Source organism: Acromyrmex echinatior, chromosome 14 (genome assembly GCF_024713525.1).
Source record: "Acromyrmex echinatior isolate Ae372 chromosome 14, ASM2471352v2, whole genome shotgun sequence".
Lineage (NCBI taxonomy): Eukaryota > Metazoa > Arthropoda > Insecta > Hymenoptera > Formicidae > Acromyrmex > Acromyrmex echinatior.
The window spans coordinates 7,454,296-7,480,932 of NC_141865.1; the positions used below are offsets into that span (position 1 = coordinate 7,454,296).

The 26,637-nt window shown below is 32.9% G+C and overlaps 1 protein-coding gene across 7 annotated transcripts; it reads right to left on the reverse strand.

Annotated features, from left to right (window-relative positions):
* Window positions 1-129: 129 nt before the first annotated feature.
* On the reverse strand, window positions 130-23,040 carry LOC105152163 (sodium- and chloride-dependent transporter XTRP3). Of its 7 annotated transcripts, none has more exons than XR_015547270.1 (13): window positions 20,781-23,040; window positions 15,884-16,116; window positions 14,717-14,737; window positions 14,263-14,484; window positions 13,508-13,618; window positions 13,180-13,421; window positions 12,553-12,700; window positions 12,276-12,477; window positions 11,558-11,717; window positions 11,311-11,473; window positions 10,968-11,168; window positions 10,043-10,110; window positions 7,861-8,002 (listed from the first exon to the last, which is right to left on the reverse strand). XR_015547270.1 is itself a non-coding variant. In XM_011066275.2 (12 exons), exons 1-12 carry the CDS (start codon window positions 21,019-21,021, stop codon window positions 7,850-7,852), a joined length of 2,097 nt encoding a protein of 698 aa, XP_011064577.2. In that variant the 5' UTR covers window positions 21,022-23,040; the 3' UTR covers window positions 130-7,849. The 7 variants fall into 7 exon arrangements, 3 of the variants coding, with proteins under 3 accessions (XP_011064577.2, XP_087269121.1, XP_011064578.2); XR_015547269.1 differs by having other exon boundaries at window positions 10,178-11,168; XM_011066275.2 differs by lacking the exon at window positions 10,043-10,110 and having other exon boundaries at window positions 130-8,002.
* Between the last annotated feature and the right edge of the window lie 3,597 nt (window positions 23,041-26,637).

Below are 26,637 nucleotides of genomic sequence, written 5' to 3' on the forward strand. Positions count from 1 at the left end.
GCTACGAATTAATTCCAACACCTAATATCTATTAAAACTTTGTTTGCGAATCTTAACTCGCGAATCTTATATAACACATCTACAATTTATATCTCTAAAGAAATATCAAAGATAATAGAAGAGAATGCATTTTTTTCGGCAATAAATAAGCTTTTATTTAAACGCTTTGAATCTTGTGTACACTGTGTCCTAGTAAACGTCTAAAGTATTAATCGCTAAAAGTATTACGACAATGCTCAAGTTCGAGGACAAATTACAATTTGAGCATCCGCGCTATCAAAAACGTACATAGTGTGTCGAGCAATTAAATACAATACGGAAGTACTCGTTTACTATTAAAATCGATTTTATCGCACTAAAGTAGTTATCATTACGTATAAACCTAATAAACGACCTAAACGAACGAAAGTATAATACTCGCGCGTTCTCTTAATACTTACGTAACTTAAGAAAATTTCGCAGGGTAGAGGAAATCTCTTTTTCCGACAAGAAGTGCATTTAACTGAACTTTAACAGCCTAAGACAGAACTATTCAACATTAATTATGTTATTTATAACTATATAATTATGTACATATCACTTCGAGGAATTACCGAGCGCGTCAGACACAAACAGTTCAAGCGAAAGTTAAATGAATACTGAAATGAGAGAATAAGCGTGTTTGTCTGTATTTACGATGCCATTAAAATTTTTTGCCCGATAAGAATATAGGCCAAAAAACGTTGTATGTAAATTCATGAAATGTTAAATCGTTGAGGACGAATTCGTTTACAAATGTATGTAGAGAGTTCGAGAAGGAGTGTCATGTATGACGTTTGCAGATACTTCTTAATCCTTAACAAGTGACATGGAAGAAGTTGACACGATAGTAATAAAGAATTTATCTCACACACACACACACATACACGCGCGCGCGCGCGCGCATACACACGCGCGCGCGCGCACACATAGTGAATGCAAAAAGTATTCGCATAGGGGACATTTTTATAAAAAAAGCCTTATTTAGTACGGAAAAAATATTTTTGCTAAATGACAAAGAAATTTTAGCTAGCTTATTAATTATCAATAAAATAAAATGATAACCTATACAACATAAGCCTCCAAAAAACGTTCAAAGGATGTTTTTATGTCCTAAAGATACTCTCAGGATATTCCTCATATAAAGTGTGCTGTGTGGAAATTCTATCAAAAATTTTGATATTCTAGCAATGAATTTCAGTATTGAAACAAAACGAATTGATATTCAATATTGTAGCACAAACCGTCTAAAAAATTATATACATATCAATCATCACAGTATCATTTTAATTTTAATTTTTCAATGAAACACTTAAAATTTTGTCAAAATTCTTTCTACAGCTGCTGGTACAGCAATGCTAGTGCTATCACACTAGTTTTCTTTTTTGAACATGTTCACGCATATTTAGTCGCACAGAAAATTGCATGTCGTCTATTGCTTGTCACAGTGACTCATGATGAATATATATTGATAAGGAAATCGAAGAATTCCTCTGCAGCTGCCGATTGTAAATATGTACCAACTGTATCAGTATTTTATATTTTTAACCTAGAATCTAAATAAACTATGTGTACCAAATTTACATTATTTTATGATTCCAGGATTAAAAATGTAGTAATCCACAGCTGCAATGGAATTTTTTTATTTTTTTATCAATATATTCACTCATTATAACCCATGACGGCTATATATATGAAAAGCTCAATAAAATTCTCAAAGATCTGTGTCTGCTACAAAAATTTTATTGCCCCATCTATATTTTTATGAATATATTTTAGCAAAATTATTTTTTCCATGTCGAAAATAAACATTAACGGTTTTATACAATGATAAGTTTCTATCATAACATTCTATCCTAATATAAACAAAAGAGCTTCGCGATCTTTGAAAGTAAATTTCTTTATTGTACCAAGATATTATTGTATCCAAATAATATAACTTTTCCGAACTTCAAAATAATATATTTTAAAATAATATATTTTATCTATCTTTAAGATATATATAATACAATATATTTTAATTATATGCCTCGATAGGTTAACTGTGAGGACATTCGCCCGACGAGTGGAGAGATTCCCGATTGAGATTTTTTTTGCAATAAAATTGTTTACGAATTCTAATAAGTTTAGCATTATTAAAATTTTTCGAAGATGCCTATGAGCATAAAATTATTATATTACTATTATAATTCTGTCTGGATTACATTTTAAAAGTTCAAAAAATTAATTCTGTGACACAATTTTCATGATGACCGTTAAAGACTTTTATTTTCTATTGATTATTGTGTGTTCAATGTATGGTTCAATAAATTTTTTTCTTTTATATTATTTAATCATATATCTTTTTAGATAAAATAGTTGTGAGAAATATAGTCCTATTCTTTGTTAATAAATTGTTAATTAATATTTACTTCAAAAATAAGGTTTTTTTTAAAAGATATTTCCCCTGTACTTTTTGCACTCACAAACATACAGGTTTCTTATTTTTTTATTAAAACTTTTTCGAATTCTCTTTTGGATTTAATTCCGAGTCTAATTATTTTTATAGTTTTCTATTTCTCATTTAAAAACATAAAAATATAGGAGTTAAGAAAGCATTGACATTAATTTTAATTGTACTTACAAAGGAAATCATCCAGATATCCAGAATTAGTTTTGGAAAAGTAACGGATAGAAGTTATAATATCCTATTAACTTATCTCCTATTAACTAAAATGAGTATCATTTGCTTGGAAAATTTGATATTCATTAGAGGAATGAATTTAAAGTCCACTATAAACGGCTCCGGAAATGAGTTTAAATGAGTTTTTTTCGTAATTTTTTTTTTACTTTTTGAATTTTCCTACATGTGAGTAATATACGTAAATGGAATAGAAAAGAAAATTGATTTTGTGGAATCTCGATTCCAATGGTGCGCGTGGAATATTTTTTTATCTTTCCCAAAGTTCAAATTTGCGTTTGGGTATGATACATTTATAAAATTGTACGAATATATGTACGTACAAAAATACATATATTTGCTTACATATTATACATTTTCTTTAATGTATTATTATACGTTTTCAACGAATTGAATTTGAAAAGTTAAAAATATTTTAATATTTTGTAAGTTTTGTTATATTATAAAGTAGAAAAATTAGAAATAAATTGGAACTCATCAATTGAATCGAGACCAAGTTTTTCTTTCTGTTCCACTTACGTATATTACTCATACATATGAAACATTCTACAATATGTCAAAGATTTTTGTCAGAAACCTTTGAAACTGTCATTTTTTTTAAAACTTGCTGACATGTCTACAAAGATAAAAATATGAGGTACGTGTTTCGCGAAAAAAAACTTGAGATTTTTTGTGAAGTTATTAACATGGAATGCCTCATATATAGAAACATCCAAAAAGTAAAAAAAATACGAAAAATTTTCATTTAAACCCATTTTCGAAACTGAATATAGCTCTATTCTTATAATGAATTTTCCGAGCGAATGATATTCTCTTTAGTTAATAGAAAATAAGATGCTACAACTTCTGACCGTTACTTTTCAAAACTAATTGGACATCTAAACTTCTCTTGTTAGTTATTCATTCTGTATATAAAACAGAGCTAAAAGTTAAAATTCAAATACAATGGAATCCGAAAAATGCCCTATATATTCTATTGATGTCTTTACACTTTGTAAATTTTTTTATTCAAAGCAATATATTGACACGAGTAAAAATAATTCCTCAATACAAAAAATTTTTTGGCTTTTTGAAGCAACTGAAAAAAAATATGTATATATCATATCCACTTCTAAATAACAAAAATATTTTAATCAAAATTTAACAAAATAAAAATGGGCTGTTTTTTCATATAATGAGAAAAAATAATATTCTCTCCTGCATTTGTAAATTTTTTTGTAATATTATGATTGCGATTATTCATAAAGTTAATCGCACTTCCAATAATTAAATACAATTTAGATAAATCTAAATAATAATTAATTATCATATGTCATCGTCATTTTACTGATATCAATTACTTATCTGTCTAATAATTATAATAAAGAAATAATGAAATATATTAAAAAAAAAGTAAATTTCAATCTTCGAAATAATAAATACATTAGTACTAAATATATTATTACTATGTAAGGCGCGCTGTATAAAGCTATGATTAAAATTAAATTAATAATACATAAACAATACAATCTTTTTACATCTGGGATACAGGACGACCTCGGACGGTATGACCTTAAAATTTAAACAAGTGAAATAACGGCGTTTAAGGAAACCTTTTGCTGTTTGTCGCGTGTTTTACATTTTATCAACGTTCTTATCAATTGTTCGAAACAATGACTATCGCTTATCGTACAACTTATATTTATAGAAAAAGAATTTTAATTTGCGCAACGGTCTTATTTATTGTTAGTCTAACATAATTTCTAAATTTGCGTCTCTCGTGAAGAGAAGGACAATATTGTTTCCTTACTTCAAAAGCGACACAACTCAAAAAATATAATCTTCAAGTTATTACCATGAATGAGTTAAGTAAAAATTACTCTATCAATCAAAAGTAATCTAACTTAACTTTACAGCCCATCTGTTAAATATCCTTTATGTCGTTCTCTTAAGTTTTTAAAGAAATCATAATATCTTCTACAAGAGTAACACATCTTGAATCATTTTTGTAAATAAAAAAGAGGATTTTCTACAAAAATTATTTAGAGTTAAAACAGTTTTTGGTCAAAGTTTGAAGAAAAAGTTTATTGTTTTGAATTTAAGTCATTTTAGCTGATAAAATTAAATATAAACTTTTGATTATAATTTTTCGAATTATGTATGTTATTTTTTATGAATTATTGCGAGCTTATTATAATTTTGTAATATATCAATTTAAAAAAGATGACGTTTTAAAAAATCGTAAAACGAAAATAATAAAAATGACATTTAATCATGTTTCTAAGATATTCTTTTTACCGATATTATTTGATTTGTCAGTAATTTTCTGTTGTATAAGTTGAAAAATAATTTTTCCCTTTTTCTGAAAAGCTTAATTTTTTTAATTGTATCATTTTCGAAATAAAAGAACGATACGATTTTTCATGGAAAATAGGGAAGAAAAAGTAAACATATACAGATGTATGTCGTCACTATTCTAAGCGATTCAAAAAATAGGTATCTCACGAAGTATCAATTTAGATGCTATTTGTGACGTAACGCCACGAATTATTATTTACAATGGCACACACGCGTTACGCATTCGTTTCATTGAATTCGTAATGTCATTAATATAATGATCTTCCGATCGCTCTTATTTTACATTTAAGTCCGTAGTATATCAAACTCCATTGCAATCTCAGCGAGCTTGACGCGCCTACTTGCAGAGTATACCAATCACTAATTCGACCTTCGTTGAATTAATTCCAATCCTGCGTACGTTCCCGTTGATGCGTACCATTAATCGATCGCAATTTGAAATATATACAATATAAATGAGATATAGGATGATCAATGGTGGATCTATGGTCATCCCATACTTAGATCGCATCTCTGCGTGAATGAAAAGCCTAAGACACAACTGAAAAGCACAGATAATAAAAATAAAACATTTCAACCTATCAGAAACCCTGTATTCAGATATACTCGATTTCTAATAGGTTTAATAAGTCTGTTATTTCTTGTTTCTATTGCCTGGTTGCTTTTCAAATTATGCATTAAGCTAAAGAACCTTTGTGCAGCAATTCGTACGGCGAACGCGACTTTCAGATCGTAATTTTCCTTATTATTGACATTACGGTATTCGACTGACGTTTTTACATCAATATATTATTACATCTCACGGGCAAGAACTTAAGGGATGGAGCTTGGCATATACGATCACACGTTGATCATCCGTCACAGCGTGGAATCGACATATAATATTTCTGTACCCAAAATAGCTGGACCAGCCAAACGATGCTGAGCGCGCAGCGCGCGAGGGGCTACTTCCCGAAAGAAAAATCTGTCGATCTTGCAAGCGGTAGGCTTCCACGTGCATTCTCAATGAGCTCGAGATACATCTCATGCATCACACACAATGCCAAGTCATATAATCTATCAGTATATATCCTGCACCGATAACTTATCGAAATTAGCAGTAAAGAAATTTAACGCGTCGCTATCGTTTCTGATTTACTACATTGACAGCGTATTTGTGTAGAAATAAAAAAATATTTTTAATGACAATTTTTTGGAATTATAGTTGCTTCTTTGCATAATATAATTTTAACATTTACCAATTAAAAAGGTAATTTACGCAAATTAAATTGTTTGCCGAACTAAATATCGAACGTATCATTTATAGATAATACAGATCTAATCGACCGTGTTTCTTTTTCATTTCTTTCTATGAAATACTAAAGTAATTAATTTTTAAGAGTAAATATGTAAACAAATACATAATACATATCTTTATAAAATATTATAATATATTAATAAATAATACATTACACATATATATATAATATATTATACTATAATATATTATACATATGTATAAAAAATTTGTCTTTTCCAAGCTTAGCATATACACGCATAACGCACTCATAAATATACTTGTAATATAATATTGTATAAATATAGATTAACATTCCTTTTTATCTTGTAAACGTAGGAAATTATTGAGAAAAATTAATGAAAACATTAACTTGTTTATCTGATATCTATTCTTTAAATTTTAATTTTTGGAAACAAGATCGATTAATTCTGGACTGCTATGACATGCATAAGGTAGAACCTCGGAGGAATCGAAAGTACACATTACACTGGGATCATACAGAAAGCAGTAAACAAATCGGCTATGTTGATCTAACAATTCCACTACGTCGAATTTTATTGTCTAGTCTCTCCGTCTCCCATTCTTCGCAGATTAAACTAGTGATCTATAAAAGAAATCGCACTTAATTAAAATTGAATTGACACGGACGAAATCAAGGATTCCATGTCCGATCGTCTCCATATCACGCGATACTAAAAAGCCAGAACATTCTATTCTCTTCGCTATTTTTTTGTCCGATACATCTACCGTAATTCACCTGGTGATTCGTGATTTTATCTGGAAGTGTGATACGCGACGGTAAAGTTTAAACACTGAACCGTCGCCAACGCAATTGGTCGTTCTTTTGCGCTACACCTCTAAAATGTATTCTGAATTATACATATTGCTTTTAGTGGCGTCGCAATCCGACAAATTGAGCTCAATTTACGGCGAATTTGTGATTATCCTATACCCATTTAATGCGAAGATTTACGTATATTCGAGAAGAATGATCGACGCACCCTACCTCTTTCAAGAAAATGAACAATAAACGAAAGCGGATTTTCTTTCGATGAATTTTGAAAAATTTATAAATCGTATCGAGCGCAAATTTTCGCAAACATTCTTCGTGTTCGGTTTGCGTTCGAGGTAACTCGCTTGTCATCGGGATACATTAGAAAGAGTTTCAAATAATTTCATATGTGCTGCTCATTTGTTGTTCATTTTTGCTCAATATATTCAATTTTAAAGACGCACAGCGCCCTGAGATATCAATAATTGTAGATATATAAAGACTAAATTATTTAAATCTTTAAATCAATGTTAAAGATTTAAACGAAAATTTGATTCTTGTCCAGAATTATATTTCTGTTAATTAATGATCCAAGATAAATTAAGAATTTTGTTTGTGTGTATACTTTTTTATGTAATAATCTGAAGAATAAATTTACATCAAAATTCTGATCATAATTAAATTAGTTGTGTCTTTATATATCTGATATCTATTATCGTACAACTCACGAACCAATGCAAGAGGTTTCGCTGATTATGTGTTTTTAAAAGTTCATCACTTCCATCTTGAAGGCTCTACCTTTCATTGCTTTATTAGCTATTTTATTCATAGTCGGTGCAGTATTCGTATCATCATCGCTATTAATGTCTTCATCTTCTTCCGGGAAGTCCTCGAGTCGATCATGATATTCGTCAAGCTAAAAATAAAAAAATTTACAACGTTAAATATTTATTAAAGTGTGATATAAAAAATCAACTAAGAGAATTACAGACAGGCGATCTTGATTTTTGCGGTAAAAATACAACATTGAAAAGAATTATTCTTTTCAATCGCAGTTTGCAGATTCGCTATGTAGTAAGAATTGTCTTTCTAATTTTGAAAACCGCATGTAAAAAGAGGAGCATTTCAATTCCAACTGTTAAAGTTGCATACGCCTCACCAAAAATCGAAAGGTTCAGTATCATAAGTGATCTAGATTTTGCATAAACTTTTGTTCAAGTTCCATTCGTCAGTGCATAAAAATCGAAGAAACAAATAGTACACACTTCTAAACAAAAACTATTTGTAAATAGTTACTTCCGATTCCCGCAAATTATAAACTTTTAGAACGCGATCCGGATTCATAAATAGCTTCTACTTCTAAATTGCTTGCTTTCTTACTTCTACATGGTGAAAAGGCTAGCTGAACAAGGATCTAGAACGATCTACTCTACGTGAATACACAATTAGTGTTGGCAGATCACTTCTAATTCTCAACCCATTAATTGTACTATCCTATATACAGAGTGAATTTTAATGAATATTTCAATATTTTATCATAGGAGATGAATATTTCACTCTCTCGTATACGTGGATTTCACTGTCTCTTATGTATTACAGTCGGTAATTCATCTCCTATGGTAAAGCGTTGAGACATTCATTATGATTCAACCTATATATACATGAGTATTTCTGGTGAAGTTTCATTCCTGGTGAAGCATAACATGAATCCTGATGAGAATTGTGATTCGTCATATTTGACATGCTAATTGGATCAAACTTCGAAATAGAACCCATACTTACCAAAAGCAAACATGCTGATTTATTGCATTAATGAAGTTCATATTTCATAATTTTTTATGGCAATAGTTGATAAAAATATTACCATTATTTCACTATTGTCAAAATTAATTTTGTAACTTGCATAACCAGATCGTATTTGAGAATATAACATGAAGCTATTCTGCTAAGTAAAATAATAGCAATTGTTAATACAATATTTTCTTTAAAATAGTTTTTACATTTATATAAAGCGTAATGCACATTTTTAGAATTAATTGTGTACCAGAACTCATAAAAGTTTCATTTAAAAATATGTAAAGGTGTTTAAAGGTATTTAAAGGCATTTAAAAAGATATTAAAAATATTTAAAGTCATTAAAGGCATTTAAAAAGATTTTTAAAGTGTCAGATTATCGAGCTATTAACAAATTTTGCTTGATATGCAAGCAATTATACATGTACTGTACTGTATATATTCTTGTTCAATTTTCGTCATCTATTTACTGCTGGAAAATTTTATTCGGTTTCTGTCATAAGATTTATTCTCATTTTATGATTTGCACTTATTTTATGAGTACTTATTGTACTTATTTTAATTTTATTTATTTTTGCTAAGGAAATCTGTTACAGACGCTTGACAAAATACGTTTTTCTCAATCCGCACATAATATTAAAAAATAACAAATTTGAAAAATTTCAATTTGTGTCATTTTTCTTACAAAGTGCAATATTTTATAACAGAAAATGTAAATTCAGAAATAGATAATATTTTAAATTTAAAATACTGTATATTATAGAAAATAATTTTGAGAAAGATTTTTAATACTATTATCTCTCGTATTCTTTAGTTAAATGTTCGTTTATCTTACTTTACAAAGATTTGAAAGATCTAATCATGCAATTCTATCGATGATGATAATGACGATATATTTTGTCATAAAGAATATATTAAATTCATTTAAAGGTATCGGCATAGCATCCTTTCATTTTATTAAATCGTGCAGTTAATTAATCGCGATTTTAAACTGAATGAGTACATTACATCACATGGCACAAAAGAGAGACAGAAAGTCAGAAACTAGAGTCACGATATTTACGATAGAGGCTGATCGTGTACATCGTGTACATGTGACAATGAATGCACTAAAAGTAACATTCAAAGGATGCATTCTCAAAAATTGATACTGCGAACTCACGTGTAACGTAGCTACGAGGATATCGAGTAATCGACGTTACCACAGACAGAATGGTTGCTTACCTACAACTGCAGATTGTATGTTCAATTGTGATTTACCTAAAGCGAGTCACGTATACGCGCTTAATTGGCTCACCATGAGGAACTTGCGCAACAACTCGGAGGAATCCGACATAAGCAACATCACAATTTACGAGTCTGTTTTAATCGCGCAAGGCCACACTGCTGATCAAATGGCATGACATCCGTTAGCCCGTGGTGCGCTAATTAAGTTACTCCGTTTGAACGAGCTATTTTAGAGGGGTACTATTTATCCGAAATAATTATTAAGTAGTGCAGCGTAGCAAACCTCCACAGCAATTTCCATAGAAATAAATCAATTTTGACATACATGGAAATTAAAAATAACAAAATATTATTTAATTCAAGGGATCATTGTTCTCTTGATACCTAGTATTTAACAATGCATCGAAGCAAAAGTCAAATCTGTTGAAAAGAATCAAAGATTAAATTTAATGTGATTTTCATTATTTCAAGGCAAACAAAAAAATTTTAAAAGATTGTAATGTAACGTATTTCGACATTTTTAATGAAATTCTTTCTATGATTATAGAGTTTTCGCTGCACTATTTATATTCATAAGGGTTTATTTTAAGGAAAAGAACAATACTACTTTCGATCAAAACAATTAGCTCAAATGGGAAGAGGCAACGTGCGTTTGTTCATATCGAGTCGTTCAATGGACTGTCTATCGCGAACTTTACACACATTCCATCACGAACGATTACAAGCAACAAATGCTATTTTCGCGGACAATATTTTTTTGCGCAAAACTTTTAACATACATCTTTCAAAGTAACTCATTTTGGGGTTTCTACGTATAAATACATATGGCTACGATTGCAATGGCAAATTATTATACTCACGTCAACGTCGCCCATCATCTCCTTAGTAGAAACAGTGGTATCGATACGTCGAATACTGCCTTGATGTATATCCACGTCGAGTTTCACCAATTGGAATCGTCGTAAAAGGAAAACGATTGGAATCGGAGCGATTCCTGCCAAAATGATGACAACAGCAATACCCAGCACCCAGCCAGGATAACTCGTGGGCACTGCCTCACCCTAAGAACAAAGCCGAAATATTACTACGATGATACGATTACATATGAAAGATTATACATTTTGATTATACATATATTTACACAGTTGGAAAATTTGTGCTAAATTTAACACATTTTATGTATCCTAAACTGCATAATCTTACCGTTGCCGCATTCCACGCCGAATATTGTGGTTTCTTGATGAACATGGAAATGACGCTAAACACAAGGATGCAAAGCATTATTATGGGAGCGAGAAACCGCCACGTGATTTGCCAATAAGCCCCAGGTTTATATCCGGTCATCTCTTCGATGTCCTTTGTAAATCTGCATAGCATTCGCGCGATTAATCCATTAATTTATATATCTCATTTGGAGAAGAGAATCTTGGCCGTGGAACGCTCAACTTACTTTTCGTGACCGTACACGAAAATCACAGAGATCATTTCCATTAGGGCGACTATAACGAGACCGATGGTGCCGGCGAAACTATCAAACATCTTCAGCCAATATTCTCCGGCGCCAGTACAGAAGATGAGCCCAACAAAGAAACATACAACGCAAACAACACCTGCAATTATAAGTAAAAATTATCACAACTAAAAAAATGGTTCTTTGCATTACGAAAATAATAAAAATGACATTTGATTATGTTAAAAATATTCCTTTTATCGATATTATTTAATTAAGAATTAATAATCAATAAATTTTTAAAAAAATCATAAATAACTCGATTAACTTGGGAATAGTCATCTCATTTTTTACACAGATGATTATTTTGGATATTTTTAAATTCTCAATTAAAATCACTATTATTAACAACATATTATACATTATTAATTATTTTCCTTAATTACTTATTAACTTAACTTAATTATTTATTACATATTATTAATTTACTTACTACGATTTATTAATCGGATTTGATAGTTGCTGGGAAAGATTCATAAACAATAGTTAAAATAGAAAGAAAATATTTAAGCAACATCCATACAAAAGCAATATTTTATAACAATTTATATTTTCTCATCGCTATAAAAACATTTCAGATTAAAACTATTTTCGGGTTAAAACAGATACAATTTTACCAGTGCAGTAATTTTTATCGACGTCAATAGATCGCGCTCACCTGTCATATATTGCTTCTTTATTCTTTTGAAGAGATCTATTTCGAAAATTACGCAGAGCATACCCTCGAGTAGTCCGATTTGCGAACCCAAGCCGAGGGCAAGAAGCATCATGAAGAAAATGCAAGACCAAAATGGAGCACCTGGCAATTCCACGATTGCCTGTGTAAAGATGATGAAAGCCAGTCCGGTGCCCTCGGCAGCCTATACAAAAAGGATTATCACTTAATTATTTTACAATCATGCGCCGAACGAATTTGTGGAACTATCATTACTCACGTTATCTAATTCCTTGCTGAGACTGCATGATTTCATTGTAAGATTCATTGAAGAGTTGTAAGAGTTGCTCATAAAGAGTTCGTAGTCCTCGAGGCTGAATGAGGTCGAATTAGCCAATAGCCCATTTTGTATCAGGGTATCCCTCGCACTAAAATAAAACCGATTTAACATATCTTCTGTGTCCCTCTGTTCTTCTTCGCCAACGATCAGTATATCCCGTCCCATCCCATTATGACTCGATCCCTCCCGTTTCTAAATGCTCAACCATCGACACGTCTGACACTTGCGATTTAATTAAATTAAATTGTAATGTACTTTCAAGTATACATTAAGTGACTGATTTTTACAGTTTAATTTCAAAGTATTATCAACATAAATTGTTATATATTACTCATATAGCTTTTTTTCACAATTTAATTTAATTACAACTTCTGCTAACATGCGTTATTATACATTAATAGTGCAACTAGTGAAAGCGTCGACACGCATATCTTCTATCTCGAACAAGCGGCAACAGCTATCATGGTCGTTTAAAGACACATCTTCGCAGCCGTGGACGTTTTTTTCTCACTACCCTCTTCGCGATGGCGAATTTAGAAACGATGGCCGCGCTTGCGGTCGCATTACCTGACGACGCACTTGTCCACGTTTGACATTGCCTTGAACCCCAAAATGGCGAAAATGACAACGCTCGCGTAAATGGCAGTAAACGCGTTGCACACGCTCACCAGGATCACGTCCCTCACGCAGTGGTTGTCAGGAGTATTGTAGCTGCCAAATGCTATCAGGGAGCCGAACGCCAGTCCGAAACTATAGAAGACCTGGGTCGCCGCATCAAGCCAGACAGTGGGCTCCAACAATTTCTCGACCTTCAATGAAAGAAATAAAATAAATATCTAATGCCGGCATTTCACTTTCTTCGATAAAGTCGACTCCGATTGAAATCGATCGTTACCTTTGGCGTATACATGTGCGCCAGTCCGGCGCTTGCTCCTTTCAACGTTATCCCGCGGATGAAGAAGATGGTTAGTACGAGATACGGGAACATCGACGTAAAGTATACTACCTGGAAGAAAGGATAATTTGTTATCGCGATGATAAAGAAAGAAGTGCGAAATCAATCTCTTTAACATAGTTAATTGTTCATTTCTACTAACGATTGATTAACTTTAATGTAACTAATTTTTTATCTTTTTCTAGTGCTAATATTTAGAAAAAGAGTTAATCAAATCGAAATTAAAGTTAATCTACATTGATAGAAATGGACAATATTAAAAGTATTGAGCAATCACTATTATGATCGTTTTTATTTATTAGATTAATATTATATTTCTTGTGTAAAAGATAGGATTCTGAAATTTTTTGAATTTTCTATAATTATCCTTTATATACTTGTATTAACAAAACATTTGATTTTTCATTATTTCCTTTATTTTTATAGTAATTTTTTCTTTTGCTTCTTTAAATGAATATACAAACATTACCTAATATTTCGATTGTTATTTCTAATATTAATTGACATCGAGGGAATCTAGACATATATTATGGAACTCTTCGGAATGGATTCCAATGAAAATTATTTCATTTTCCCTAAATAACACAATAGAAATTCAGACAGCACAATAGAAGTCTAGGGAATAATTGAACAATTTCGATCGGAATCCATTTAGATTAGTTCTATAATACGTGTCCTTATCTATCTCAGCTTACTTTGCCGGACGACTGTATTCCTTTCATGACGATGAAAAACACGACAACCCAGCTGAGCAAAAGACAAAGTACGATCCACCATTTGAGACCTTGGCCATCCTCAATAGACGGTGCCGCATCCAAAGTAGTCCTATACCAAAAGTACGCTGTTTCCGAACTCTTGACACATTCCTCGACCGGTTTCCCGTCCAATACCGGGCATTTTGCCCACGGCAGTGATTCCTAAATTGTGCCAGAATATGTAAATAGATCATCAATATACGCTTTAATGAGCATGCATGCTGTTATTGCGTTGTAAAAGCTGAAGCGGTACTTTGAGCGCTGAATTGAGAGACCGATATTGTGACAAAATTTGCATATTATAGCTCCATTATGCAATTTATGTACAATAATCTCTCTAACTGCAGCAACATAATGCAATATTGCTTATTACTTACAAGAAATTGGTACTTACGCCAAATTTGATCGTGATAGCCTAATTGAAACATGAAAAAAAAAATAAATATCATTAATAGTTCGTAAATTTACGAAAAATATTAACCCTAATTTGCATTCGTGGATTTAATGAATTCAGATAATTACGCGTTGTGAAACGTTGTGAAACGTTGTGAAAAATTTTTGTTAAAATCTTACAATATTTTAAGATGTACAATTAACACAATCTTATTCATCGGATTTTGACCTTTACAATAATAAAAAAATTTAATTTTGCAATAATTTTAAGCAAAGATATTAATTTAAAGTATTAAACTTTAAATTAATAACTCTGGTAACTCTTCGTAAATATCAGTTTAAAAAATTTCAGAACGAATACCAATTAGAGTTAATAATATACATATACAAGGTGTCTGATAATTGTTCTGAGAGACGAAAATTGTTTATTTTCTTTTCTCTACAAAAATTTGTAGAGATAAAACTCTACAAATTTTTTCAGAATTTTTTATCAACTTTTTAGTATTGCATTTTCACATTTTTAACAACTTGAGAAAATACAGTATTAAAAAATTCTAAAAAAATTCTTAGACCTCTATAAGAAGAAAATAAACAATTTTCGTCTCTTGCATTTTTTTTGTAAAGTTGATAATATAAATATTTAAATAAAAAATTATTGAAGATCAATTTTCGGCAATTTTTAGCAATTAATATCTTGTTAACTATTGCAAAAATTGCATGGTAGAGGACTTTCCGTCTTAGTTTAATCCTCTCTACATGTCCACGAACTCTATCAATTTTCAGACACCCTGTATATTTAAAGATATCATTAATAATTATATTTAAATGTAACATTCCATTGTATAACATTTGAATTAAGGTAGTGTTATCATAAAAAATTTTAATTAGTAAATATTAAATACTAAATCTTTAATTTTTGCTTGCAATTGATGAATTTCTTAATTTTTTTTTCATTTTTCTCGAGTCTCTACAGTGTTTAATAGAAATATAATTTTTATTGAAAGACTGGCAGATTTTAAATACTTCGTGTCATCGTAAGCGACGGCTTTCATTACCTATTTAAGTCTAAAATCTAAACTATAGAGCAGTGGAGAGGGAGAGTCACTTAAGATGTCTCGACGCAGATTATGGCGTCAATCGGTGTTACGAACTTTATCGATCTGCTTACCTCGACCGAGTTGAAGAGGTAGTAGACGCACCAGGTAATAATTACGTTGTAGTAAAGCGTAACGAAAAACGTCACTATACACGACGCGATCCCTATACCGCCTAGCCAAGGGTGTATTGTGTTCCATACACCCAGAGCACCTTGCCGCATACGTTGTCCGAGACCCAACTCGATCAGGAAGAGGGGTACACCCTCCAGGATAAGCATCACGAAAAAGGGAATAAGGAAGGCACCTGAAACATATACACATGTACAAATATTGCTTTAATTAATTTTTAATTTTGGCATTATAGATGCCCGGTATATTAAAATTTCATCGGAAAATCTAATGTGATTGTATATAAATATATCTTATAATTTTTTTATCAAATTTGTATTCGTATGTCTCTTAGGTTTATTAATAAAATTAAATAGATATTTTATTCTTTTCTACTTTACAATATCATCTCATTTGTTTTTTTGCATTCCCGGTCTCTAACAAGATCCTCTTTCTTTTTGCCTTTGGATGTCTAATTTCGCGATCGTAGAGAGAGCTGGAGTCTTGTATTGATCGAGTAACCTAAGTCCTAACCCATTCAGCCACTCTACTACTTCAACGATTTTTTTGGTATTCATACACGAACTAGAATATAAAGGGAAAATCACAGGTTGGAAGACGTTAAGACGCAAAAGTGTTGATGTTATATGTACGTAGTAGAAAGATGACTAGACTTTTCAGTCTAGTAATTGATTAATTATATTCTGATTGTAGCATTTTAAATATTGACGCTGATATTTGATTTATTATTAATCTTCCATTAGCAGTATGAACTTTTCACCCTTCAATCCGCTTAAATCTTTGAATTTTAGTATAAATTTTTATATATAGATGGAAAAAAGTTTTTTGCTGAAAGTATATGGTATAAAAATTTAGCGAGATACAGATCTGAAAATAAATTTTGTTGAACTATCAAAATAGTTACGTAGAACGTTTAAATTAGTTGCTACAATGTTAAAACTTTTTGTAGCATAATTCATCGTGCTTAAGTTTTTTAAATAATTATTTTAATGGTTCAACAAAATTCCTTTCACGCACACACACATATCTATATCTACTTAAATTTATAGACATTTTATTTTCAAAATCATTCTTTTCGTTTCTGTTTCAGACTGTACAAAAATCTGAAAACATTTTTATTTTTGAAAGCACCTTTAACAAGGAATTTTTACTATCATAGAAGTTTTGTATTTTACTTACTTTTTACAAATTTAAATTTATCCACCAGAATTCTCAATCAAAAATTGACGGTGCCTTTAAAAGTTCAACATTGTCGGCGAAGGATTAATAGAAATAAAAGCTAAAATTTTGATAAGTAGCCGAACAAATAGGAACGTGCAAAGAAACGGGTGTATAGGACATCGATCTCGATCGTAATTCTCACAGGACCTCACGAGTTTTCTAATAACACGATGCTGTGCGGTAATTGATATGTTTAACACCTAAATGGCTCGTAACCCAAGCTCTCTGTGTTTAAAGCCGTTATTACGTTACCGCGAACCACACAACGGCAGATGTTAGGTCGCGTGCTTTCTGTTACACAGTGGTATGGATCGATCGGCGTTCAGCAACGCGGACGTAGAAGAGGACGCGGTACGTCGCAACGAGGAAATTTCCATTGAAAGCCGAGCCTCTGACTCGTTTAACTTAAAGGTGTGCGTACCCACGTGGGACTAAAATCATGAAATTCAAGACATTCGCTGACATTGACCTACAGCATAATTTCTTGTGCCAGTGATAGTCGATAACAATCTGCAATTAACGCATCTGTAAGTTTCAACAAAATTTAACGAGTTTTTAAAATTATGTTTATTATACATACAGTTAAATGCAGAATTGCACTGCTAAATTTATAATATCAAATTATATCCAATTTGAATTATTTTTAATCGTTCCTCTAAATCGCCATTGCTGCTATTCAATATGTCGTTAATTTAACTAAAGCAAATGGAATTGAATAATTCAATTAAATAAATATATTATATTTGATTCAAATATTAGTGGACATTATTTACTTTGAAATTAACAACAGAAATAGATTGATTTATATTTTGGATCCACATGGAAATTAAAAATAAATGTTATTTAATTAAAAATTCAAAGGATTGAGTTACCATTAGTTTTTTGATATCTAACAATAAATAGAAGCTTCCTCATCTTAAATCTATTCCTTCTTTTTAAAATTGAGTCTATGGTCGAAAGTGAACCTCTTCGGTATCGCGTGTATCTGCATCTGAAATTGAATCCAGCGAAATCACGGCGCTGTTTAATTCTGGATCTCGATCGTAAGTGGGGTGCCTGGTACTTTTAGGCGAAGGTATTACCCTATGGCAACGTAAGGTAGACTTTAGAGTAGCACGATAATCTCGTAATTGGAAACTCGATCTGCGCAGTTGCCAACCGATGTGATTTCGGCGTGTATAAACTCTGGCGTTATAATCACGCGAGGGCCACCCGTGCACCTCTCGTGACCTACCTCTGCGAAAATAGACATATGTTAAATAGCCGCTCGTTCATTCGTGATTGATAAGAAGGGCTATATAGAAGGGCTTCCGAAATGGCGAGCTTAAAATAATTCAAGATAGGCGAGTGAAATTTTACGGACTCTCTACGGACTTTTCATCCGAAAAATTCACGCTTGAAAAATCTGTCCACATTACGTTGCCTGCATACTCGTTCATATTTCACGCGACACCAAACAAAATGCCACATTGCTACTGATACTTATGGTACGTCTAGTTGCAGTTGGTCGACCTTTCACGTTATGTTAAATTAAATCAGGTATAACCTTGAATTATCTTTATCTGGATGAATAGCATACCTATATTTCTTTTGTATTGATTCTGTATCACTTTATTTCGTTTGTCGCGACATTCTTGGAGCATTGAAAATACATATATAATATTAATAATCTGAATTGCGTAGATTATAAATATTTTTGTAACATTCTTTTTTACAACCTATGTAAACGACGTGATTATAAATGCAATGTTCATGTTTTCTCTGAAGATTCATTAATTTCCACTTACTGAACGAGAAAGAGTCTATAGATTTTTGTGCAAGTATACCTTTCATATCAGCTACTTTACACATACCCGCAACTTTTCACGCAAAAAATGTATTTAATAAAAAAATAATACGTTAGCAACATGAAGCAGATACCCCGTCGATTTTCGATTAAATTAAACGTGTAATGAGAAACGGCTAATTAAAGCAATCACAATTTATTACAAAAATCTGTTAGAAGAAGAAAATTTATTATAAGAAGAAAAGACTTAATACGTTATTTGTTTATAGAAGTAAAACATCGGTAGAGAGTATAATTGATAAAAGTCTATAAAATTTAAAATAATTAGAATTAATGTTATTTAGAAGGTTTTCAATTATTAAAAATAGAAACATCAAATAAATTCGAACGGAACTGAAGAATAATAAAAATTGAATAAGTCGCTCGCAGCTAAACTATTCATCATGCATTATAATATGCCGCCGAGCGTAATTTGATATATTAATTTTTCAGTTCACTGTGGTGCCGAGTATGCTTTATTGTGTATGTATATTAGATGAAACTCCAAAGAAATAAGAAAAAAAGAAATGATATCTTAGGATTTGAAAATAACTGCAATATATCACGAAAGTTTTGTAATATCAGCTGCTCAGTATAAATCGCGAAAATAATCGATAGGAAAATGCGTCTCTAAAGATGGGAGCACGCGAAATATTTCGTCGCAGTTATATTTAACTCCGACGTGGAACTGTGGGATACCTGAAAATAGTCGTTGACTAGTATAGCCATACTGATTCCACTGCCCTCATATCGAGCAGCCTTGTCCTTGCTCTTTTTCGCTTTACATCTAACATAGAGCATACTGGCGGCCGTAAGTTACATAAATATTTCCAATGCTACATGCAACTTTATGGTATATATCATGGCATGCGTCAACACTTGTGTATCGAGCAACCCGATATAAATAATTAATTTGACTAAATATTTTACATTTCTCGAAAAATTGACTTATTCAAATTTTTTCAAAGCTAAAAAAGAAACTTTATACTTTCTTTAATCGAGTGCTAGATATTTAATTAAATTTTTAACAATACTTCAGCAAAACGGTTTTTTTTCTATATGTATAATATGCAGAAATTTTGGCTTCTAGTTTTGTGTAATTCGTAATTTTGGGTAGATAATTTTGATATATATATATATTATTTAATTTATCATCAATACTTTCTTTGAAAAAATATAATCTTGCAAGCACTATAGACCTTGTCGTTTTATTTTATACGCATATACGAAAAAAAACACGGTGCTATCTTAACACTGCATCAATGTGGTTGCTACATAGAAGATGTAGATATATATATATATATGTGTATATATATATATAATGTATGTAAACATAGGTATATGCTTGTATACATGAGAAGCTGGAGAGTTTATCTAGCTATCCGTTGACACGTACATGGTTCAAGAACACCCCATGGTGTCGCCTGCTGCACGAAGGTCGTAAAAATAAAAACATATAGCTTACTAATAATAACAAGCAAGCATAAACGTTAAAATAATATTTGTTTTATATTTACGAATAAATTTCAATTGTTATTCTCTTCTTACATTTAACTTACGTTCCGATTTTTATTTTCGCCAATTAATAAAATGATACATTTAATATTAATTTATTCTACCGTGCCTGTATCGCGATTAAAATTTATTCTTTGTGGCTGAATGCAACATACTAATTGTTCTTAAAATAAAAAATATATTTGACGTTTGACAAAAGCAAAGAAAAATTAATGCAAGTTCAGTCAACGACATAAAACAAAGCCTAATTTCATATATCGAACCCCATTAACACTTACCACCTCCGTTCTGTTGGCACAGATAAGGAAACCTCCAGATATTGCCCAGACCGACGCTGTATCCGATAATACTGAGAAAAAATTGCATTTTCCCGCTCCATGCCGCCCTGTTCTCTTCCTTCGTTTCCCGACCAGCAACATTTTGAGTTGCTGTCGCCACGATCGTCACGTTATGGCCGGGTTGGCGGTGATTGTTCAAGGGAGCCAGCTCGTGCCCATTTCTTCCGGTCTCGACTACCATTCTCCTGTGGGTCTCGATGAGTACACAATGAATCGATCACTCCTCCCGGCGGGTGGTGTATTTAATTGAGATCTTTAGCACACTCTTCGTGTTTGTTTGCCAAGCTCACTCGGCGCGCGACCCCAACGCGCTTCTCTTCTCCACTTCCTGCCGCCTGTTTATTTCCTTTTCTTCGCGTACACACGGATTCCGGTCTCACCGTTTGTATCTTCGTATGAAGTTAAAGAATCCTTAGAGTTAAAGAATCCCGGTCTCCTTCTTCACGAGAAATTTGGCAGAAACACGCTTATCTAACACCGTCCGGGCTCATATATCCCTCACTGATACCACTACCACTATCACCGCCACGCTGTTCATCGACTTCAGCGGATGAGCAGCGGACGTACAGCAATAACGGGGATAACAATAAAGTTAATATAACAATAATAACAACAGTATCAACAGTAGTTATCTCTTCACTATTTATTCGTAATGTTAACCAGCGTCCGCACTATGGCGTCCGAAAAAATACTGAGATCGGTCTCTCCCTCCTCGAGAAATAACCAGCAACAATTTGTTTCTTAATATTACGCATACACTCCTTCCCGGCGACGAAAGGAATGGTTTCTTATCCGAGTTCCGTTCGTTTCTTTTTGATACGTGTGTGCCCCAATAGTACTCCTTATTGACTGTTTGCGAACGCATACGCGGCCGCGTAGAAATAGGCTGCGGCAGGATGGTAAGGACGTGAAGTACGAGGAAGGATACGTCATAGGGTAGGACCTATTCGCGAAATGGAGTGGGTGGCACGTAGGCGACCCGATAAAAATCGAGCGCCGGCTGACGAACGACGATACGAGGGAACCAACGGGTCACGTGCTATAGTCCTCGTTGTCAAAGGATACCGATGGGATGGAGGGATACGCGGGATTTTAATTCGCGCTATCTGACATTGATGGAAGAAGCGACCAGTTGGTTGCAAAAGGGATTGGCGCACCTAACGTTTGGAAGCAATCGTAGCGTGAAAAACGGAATGTGAGAGGGAGCGAATGAAAGTACGCGTGTCGTTAATAGCCGCCGTCGGGACGAAATATCGATCTTCCGCGCGGAAGTGAGACACCGAAATGAGGGAGAGCGGTAAAGAAAAGGAGAGAAGAGAGCGAAAGAGGGATAAAGAGAGAGAGAAAGGGATGAAAGAAAGAGGGACGAGAGGTTCTAATTTTTGGTTTCCCGAAACAGCGGTAATACGACGTTTGAGATTTAAAGTAGCTCGATTTTCACAGAGGGTAGTTCTCGTCAGCCTTTAAATTTTCTTCGACGTCTCTTCAGTTTCGGTCGAAATCAACGTCCGCAGTCTTCCAGCTTCGTTCTCGTTTCATAAGTCAGATTCCTTTAAGTCGCTGCCGTTTGCGAGTCGATGTTGGTGGAAGTCATGAGTCCAGAATCATAGTTGGTCTCCCTCGGCCCAATTCTGCGCACGAGGAAGACGTGATCGCCGACGTCAATGTTGCTCCTCTCGTCGTTGTCGTCGCCACCGCCGCCGCCGCCGCCGCCGCCGTCGCCGTCGCCGCTGCCGTCGTCGTCGTCGTCGTCGTCGTCGTTGTTATCGTTGTTTCAAATTTGGTATCAGAGAATATATTATCTACCAGTTTATTACTTAAACTTGACAATCTTCGGACGGGTCGGACTGACGTTGTTGCGGATACGCGTGTGTCGTTGAAGAGCAAGACTTCTGAGACCTTTGGTACCCATGTATACTACTCCTCACTCCACCGCGTCGTATCCCCAGTATCCGTTTCCTCGATTGTATCTCGTTGCTCTAACTCTTCGTTTCCGTTAGTAGAAATTGCGAGAAACGCAGACGGCTAGAAGCCCGCGTAAAATTTCGCAGCGTGCGCGGTGGCTCAGTGAATAATGCGCCTCGTACGAACGTCGATATCGGACTGAGCCGACGCTGGTGCGCGACGATGTGCGCGAGGGAACGGACCTACAGAACGGGAACCTTTGGAGCGACATCGACGTCTGTACAATACGACGAAGGTTCGTTCTACCGGTGGTCCGGTCCCCCGATTGGCCGTGGTAATTGTGTACGTATGCGCATACGCCGGCCGACCGATCCCTTTTAAACGGTGAAGAGCCGGGTAGCGCGAGCGTTGTTATCTTATTATATTATAGAGTAGAAGAGGTAATCGCTTGCATAAAATGGGGTGCAAATATTTCAGGCACCAAAGCGTGATTTTTTTCTTTCACGAAAAATTCAAAATTTTAATAATACAGATAATATATGGATGTAATCCGGATTATATACATTTAATTATTATTTTATCATATTATAAAATAGTTATAGGGCACAAAACGTAACGGTGCATAAAATGGGGTGGAAATATTTAAGACATTAAAATGAGATTTTTTTCTTCTACACGGAAAGGTTTTTCTGAAGTATCTAAAGTTTAGCTAGGTATAGATCTGAAAATAAGTTTGTCAGATTTATTAAAATATTTATGTAGAACACTCAAAGTTGGTAGAATGTCAAATTTTTACATCATCGCTTATCATGTTTGAGAGATTTTCTATGCAATTATTTTGCCTAATAAAATTATTTCAAATTTGTATCTAGCTAAATTTTTGAATACTTCGGCAAAATCGTTCTTTTTTTGCACAGGTTACGCATTGAAATTAATAGAGAAATAAATTTTGAAAATGAGATTAAGCACCTGATTAATTCTTATCAATTGTTGCAACAGCTTGCCTGATAATCTTAGCCAGCTTTTCTCAACGAAGCCTGCTTAAAGATGACGCGCGCCAATGTAAATTTAGAGATAAACCGCTATACGCTAATTTGCGTCATAAATCATCATTAAAACGCATTGCAAATAGTTTTGTGTGCATATTCCTATTGATCTTTTAGCACTCTAAGATAATGAAAATGTTTTTCTTCGTTATTTACGTTTCAATGACGTGCGTTTCGACACAGCTCGTTTAAACTTGGCGGTCTTTTCTGGATGATGGTGTGAGTAATTCAAAACTGACAAACCGGCTCATCGATCGGATTGTTGTTCTACTAAGAGGTAGTATAGATACGCGCAGCTTCCCACGCGTCACCGTTTCCGCTTCGATCGAAAGCATTCTCGTAACTAAGGATCCTCCTATATTCAGCATCTTAATCCTCAAACACTTCATCTCCTCTTTGATAAAATCAAGCAATTCTCTCTCTGATAATTGCGTAGCGCAAATCCTTAGCGAATTGAAATTCACGTATATCTCGAAATAAATCGAAGGTGGTTATTCAAACAGATCAAGTCACAATAACGTCAAAAAGATGTTAAAACAAATCGTAACTGTTTTGAGAGGTGATTTTTAGTAATTATTTTGAAACCATTTTGATGACTTGTGTTCTCTCTTTGTTTAGATTAGGAACAAAATAAATAAATCCGAATAAATAAATAAATAAATAAACAAATTTTTTTCTTTTTGTATATTTTTTCTTTTTCTATTTATTGTACTTTTGTATGTATTTCATATATATTTCATTTGTAATCAAAATGATATTTTGCTCTTTATTCCTTCTTGGTAAAATTCTTTAGATTCCTGCCGAGCTCATGACGTCGGTGACTAAAGGCGGTCGCGATTATTCCGTGACGTCATTCGATGCTATAGTTACTATCTCTAGACGACAAAACGTTTCACGAGACCTGCCCAAGCTTGTATACATACATACATATGTGGATATATACATAGAGGCGAGTCAGTCAGTAGCTTCGAGTTACGTAAGCGGTCGCATAACCTTTCGACCTTGTTCTCGAGTTCTTTACTATCAGGCTGCTCCATACATCACCGTTTACTTGATTTGCATCAAATAACATTAATAAAATCGGTATATGTATATTCATAACTACGTCAGATGACAGTAACGGTCCTCGCAACATATATCTGCTTTGATTCTGCGCTAAATAAAGCTTTGATCTTGGCATATAAATTATTGAAACTTTTAGTAGAAACGTAAAATATTTGAAAAAGTATTCTAGAAAATGTGCTTAAGTTATGCGCTTTTTGAGCATTTAACATAGAGTCGTTTAGAAATCCGAGATATCACCTATCTTTCTTTTCGCCGATACACCTGCACTGATTATGGCACGCCAATGTCGCGAGTGGTGCTTGCATAATATCATGTAAACCTTGAAAGCAATTGTCCGTCTACAAATCAATTCGGACAGCCAAAGTATTAACGAAGAAATATATTGAATTATACGAGTCTCGTCAGATTATGTGTATATTATATACAGTATTACAATACATTACATTATATTGTAATATATATACATGGAGAAATTACGCTTTTAAAAACATGTTTTAATAAGATTAAAGAGGATGTTAAATTCTTTTGAAATAAATAAAATAATGAGATATAATCTTCATTTGTAGCTTCATAAAATGCTTTTATAAAATTTATTTTAATGACGTTATGTATTACGCACATAGCATACATTACAATTCTTTCTAATAGTAGTCTGTATTTTTATGTTAATAATTTATGTCATGTACAGACTTTAACAACGTTCGCTATTGCTGCAAATAATTCGAATTGCCGATAGAAATAAAGACTATTTGGACAACAACGTTATACAATATAATGACGCGTGCACGTAATGAGTAATGTCCTTGCTGTTCAATGCACCATGCTGAATGTGGTGGACGATCGAATGACGGTGATGTTCGTACCGAGTGACGCACAGGATACGTGCGACCTTTCTTCCTGTTTACAAGAGTCCAGCTTTTATTTCTTTTTACCATCACAGGAATTATAATACGTGTCAGAAGTGAAGAGCTCACGGTGAATAGATCGCTGATCTCGTATTTTACTGTGCACATCTTTCGCATGCAAGATAAGGACATAGGTATCTATACGCTCCTACCTTTACCATCCATCTAACATCGCATACTAAAGTGGTTATACAAGCTTATCCTCACAATGGTCATTCAACTTCTTTCTACGGTCCAAAGCATTTTTGTACTATTCTGAATAGTACTGCATCCCTTGGAAATAAACCCGGATTACGCGAACCCCAAACCGGTATCGAACCTATTTCATGAAATTCTCACGACGAAATATTTAATACTTGACATTGAAAATTGTATCTTAGTTGTATTTTAAATTTTTTAGAAAAAATAATGAAGCAAAAATGTTGAAAACGTTTTCGATTCATCAAATTGCAAATTGATAATGTCGTTGTTAAATTCATAATATCAAATTTTAAGTACCCAATTTGAATTATTCTTATAGCTAGTTGTTACTGCTTTAATATATCGTTAATTTAAATAAAACAATTTAAAATTCAAGAAATATATTAATTTGACTCAAAATTAGTTTATTATTTACCAAGTTCACGTTAATCTAAATGCTGTTTATGTTTTGAAACTAAGCAATTAGATCAATTGAAATAAATTGAATTGATGTAATAAATTGAATTGATTGTTTTTTTTTTAACTATACTGTTTTATATTGAAGTAACACTACATTTTGACACATTTGAAAGTTAAAAATAATAAAATGTTGTTTAAGTTAAGGAATTAGTTCAAATTTAATTCTTGATTATTTAACAATATACATAAAATGAGATCAACTATTACAGACTGTCT

Coding starts and splice junctions, on each gene's coding strand:
- LOC105152163 (XM_011066275.2), bottom strand. CDS start 21,021: ATGGTAGTCGAGACCGGAAGAAATGGGCACGAGCTGGCTCCCTTGAAC. Junction 14,485..14,716: donor CTATCACGATCAAATTTGGC/GTAAGTACCAAT, acceptor GGCACAATTTAG/GAATCACTGCCGTGGGCAAA. Junction 13,619..14,262: donor GAATACAGTCGTCCGGCAAA/GTAAGCTGAGAT, acceptor CCTTTCTTCCAG/GTAGTATACTTTACGTCGAT.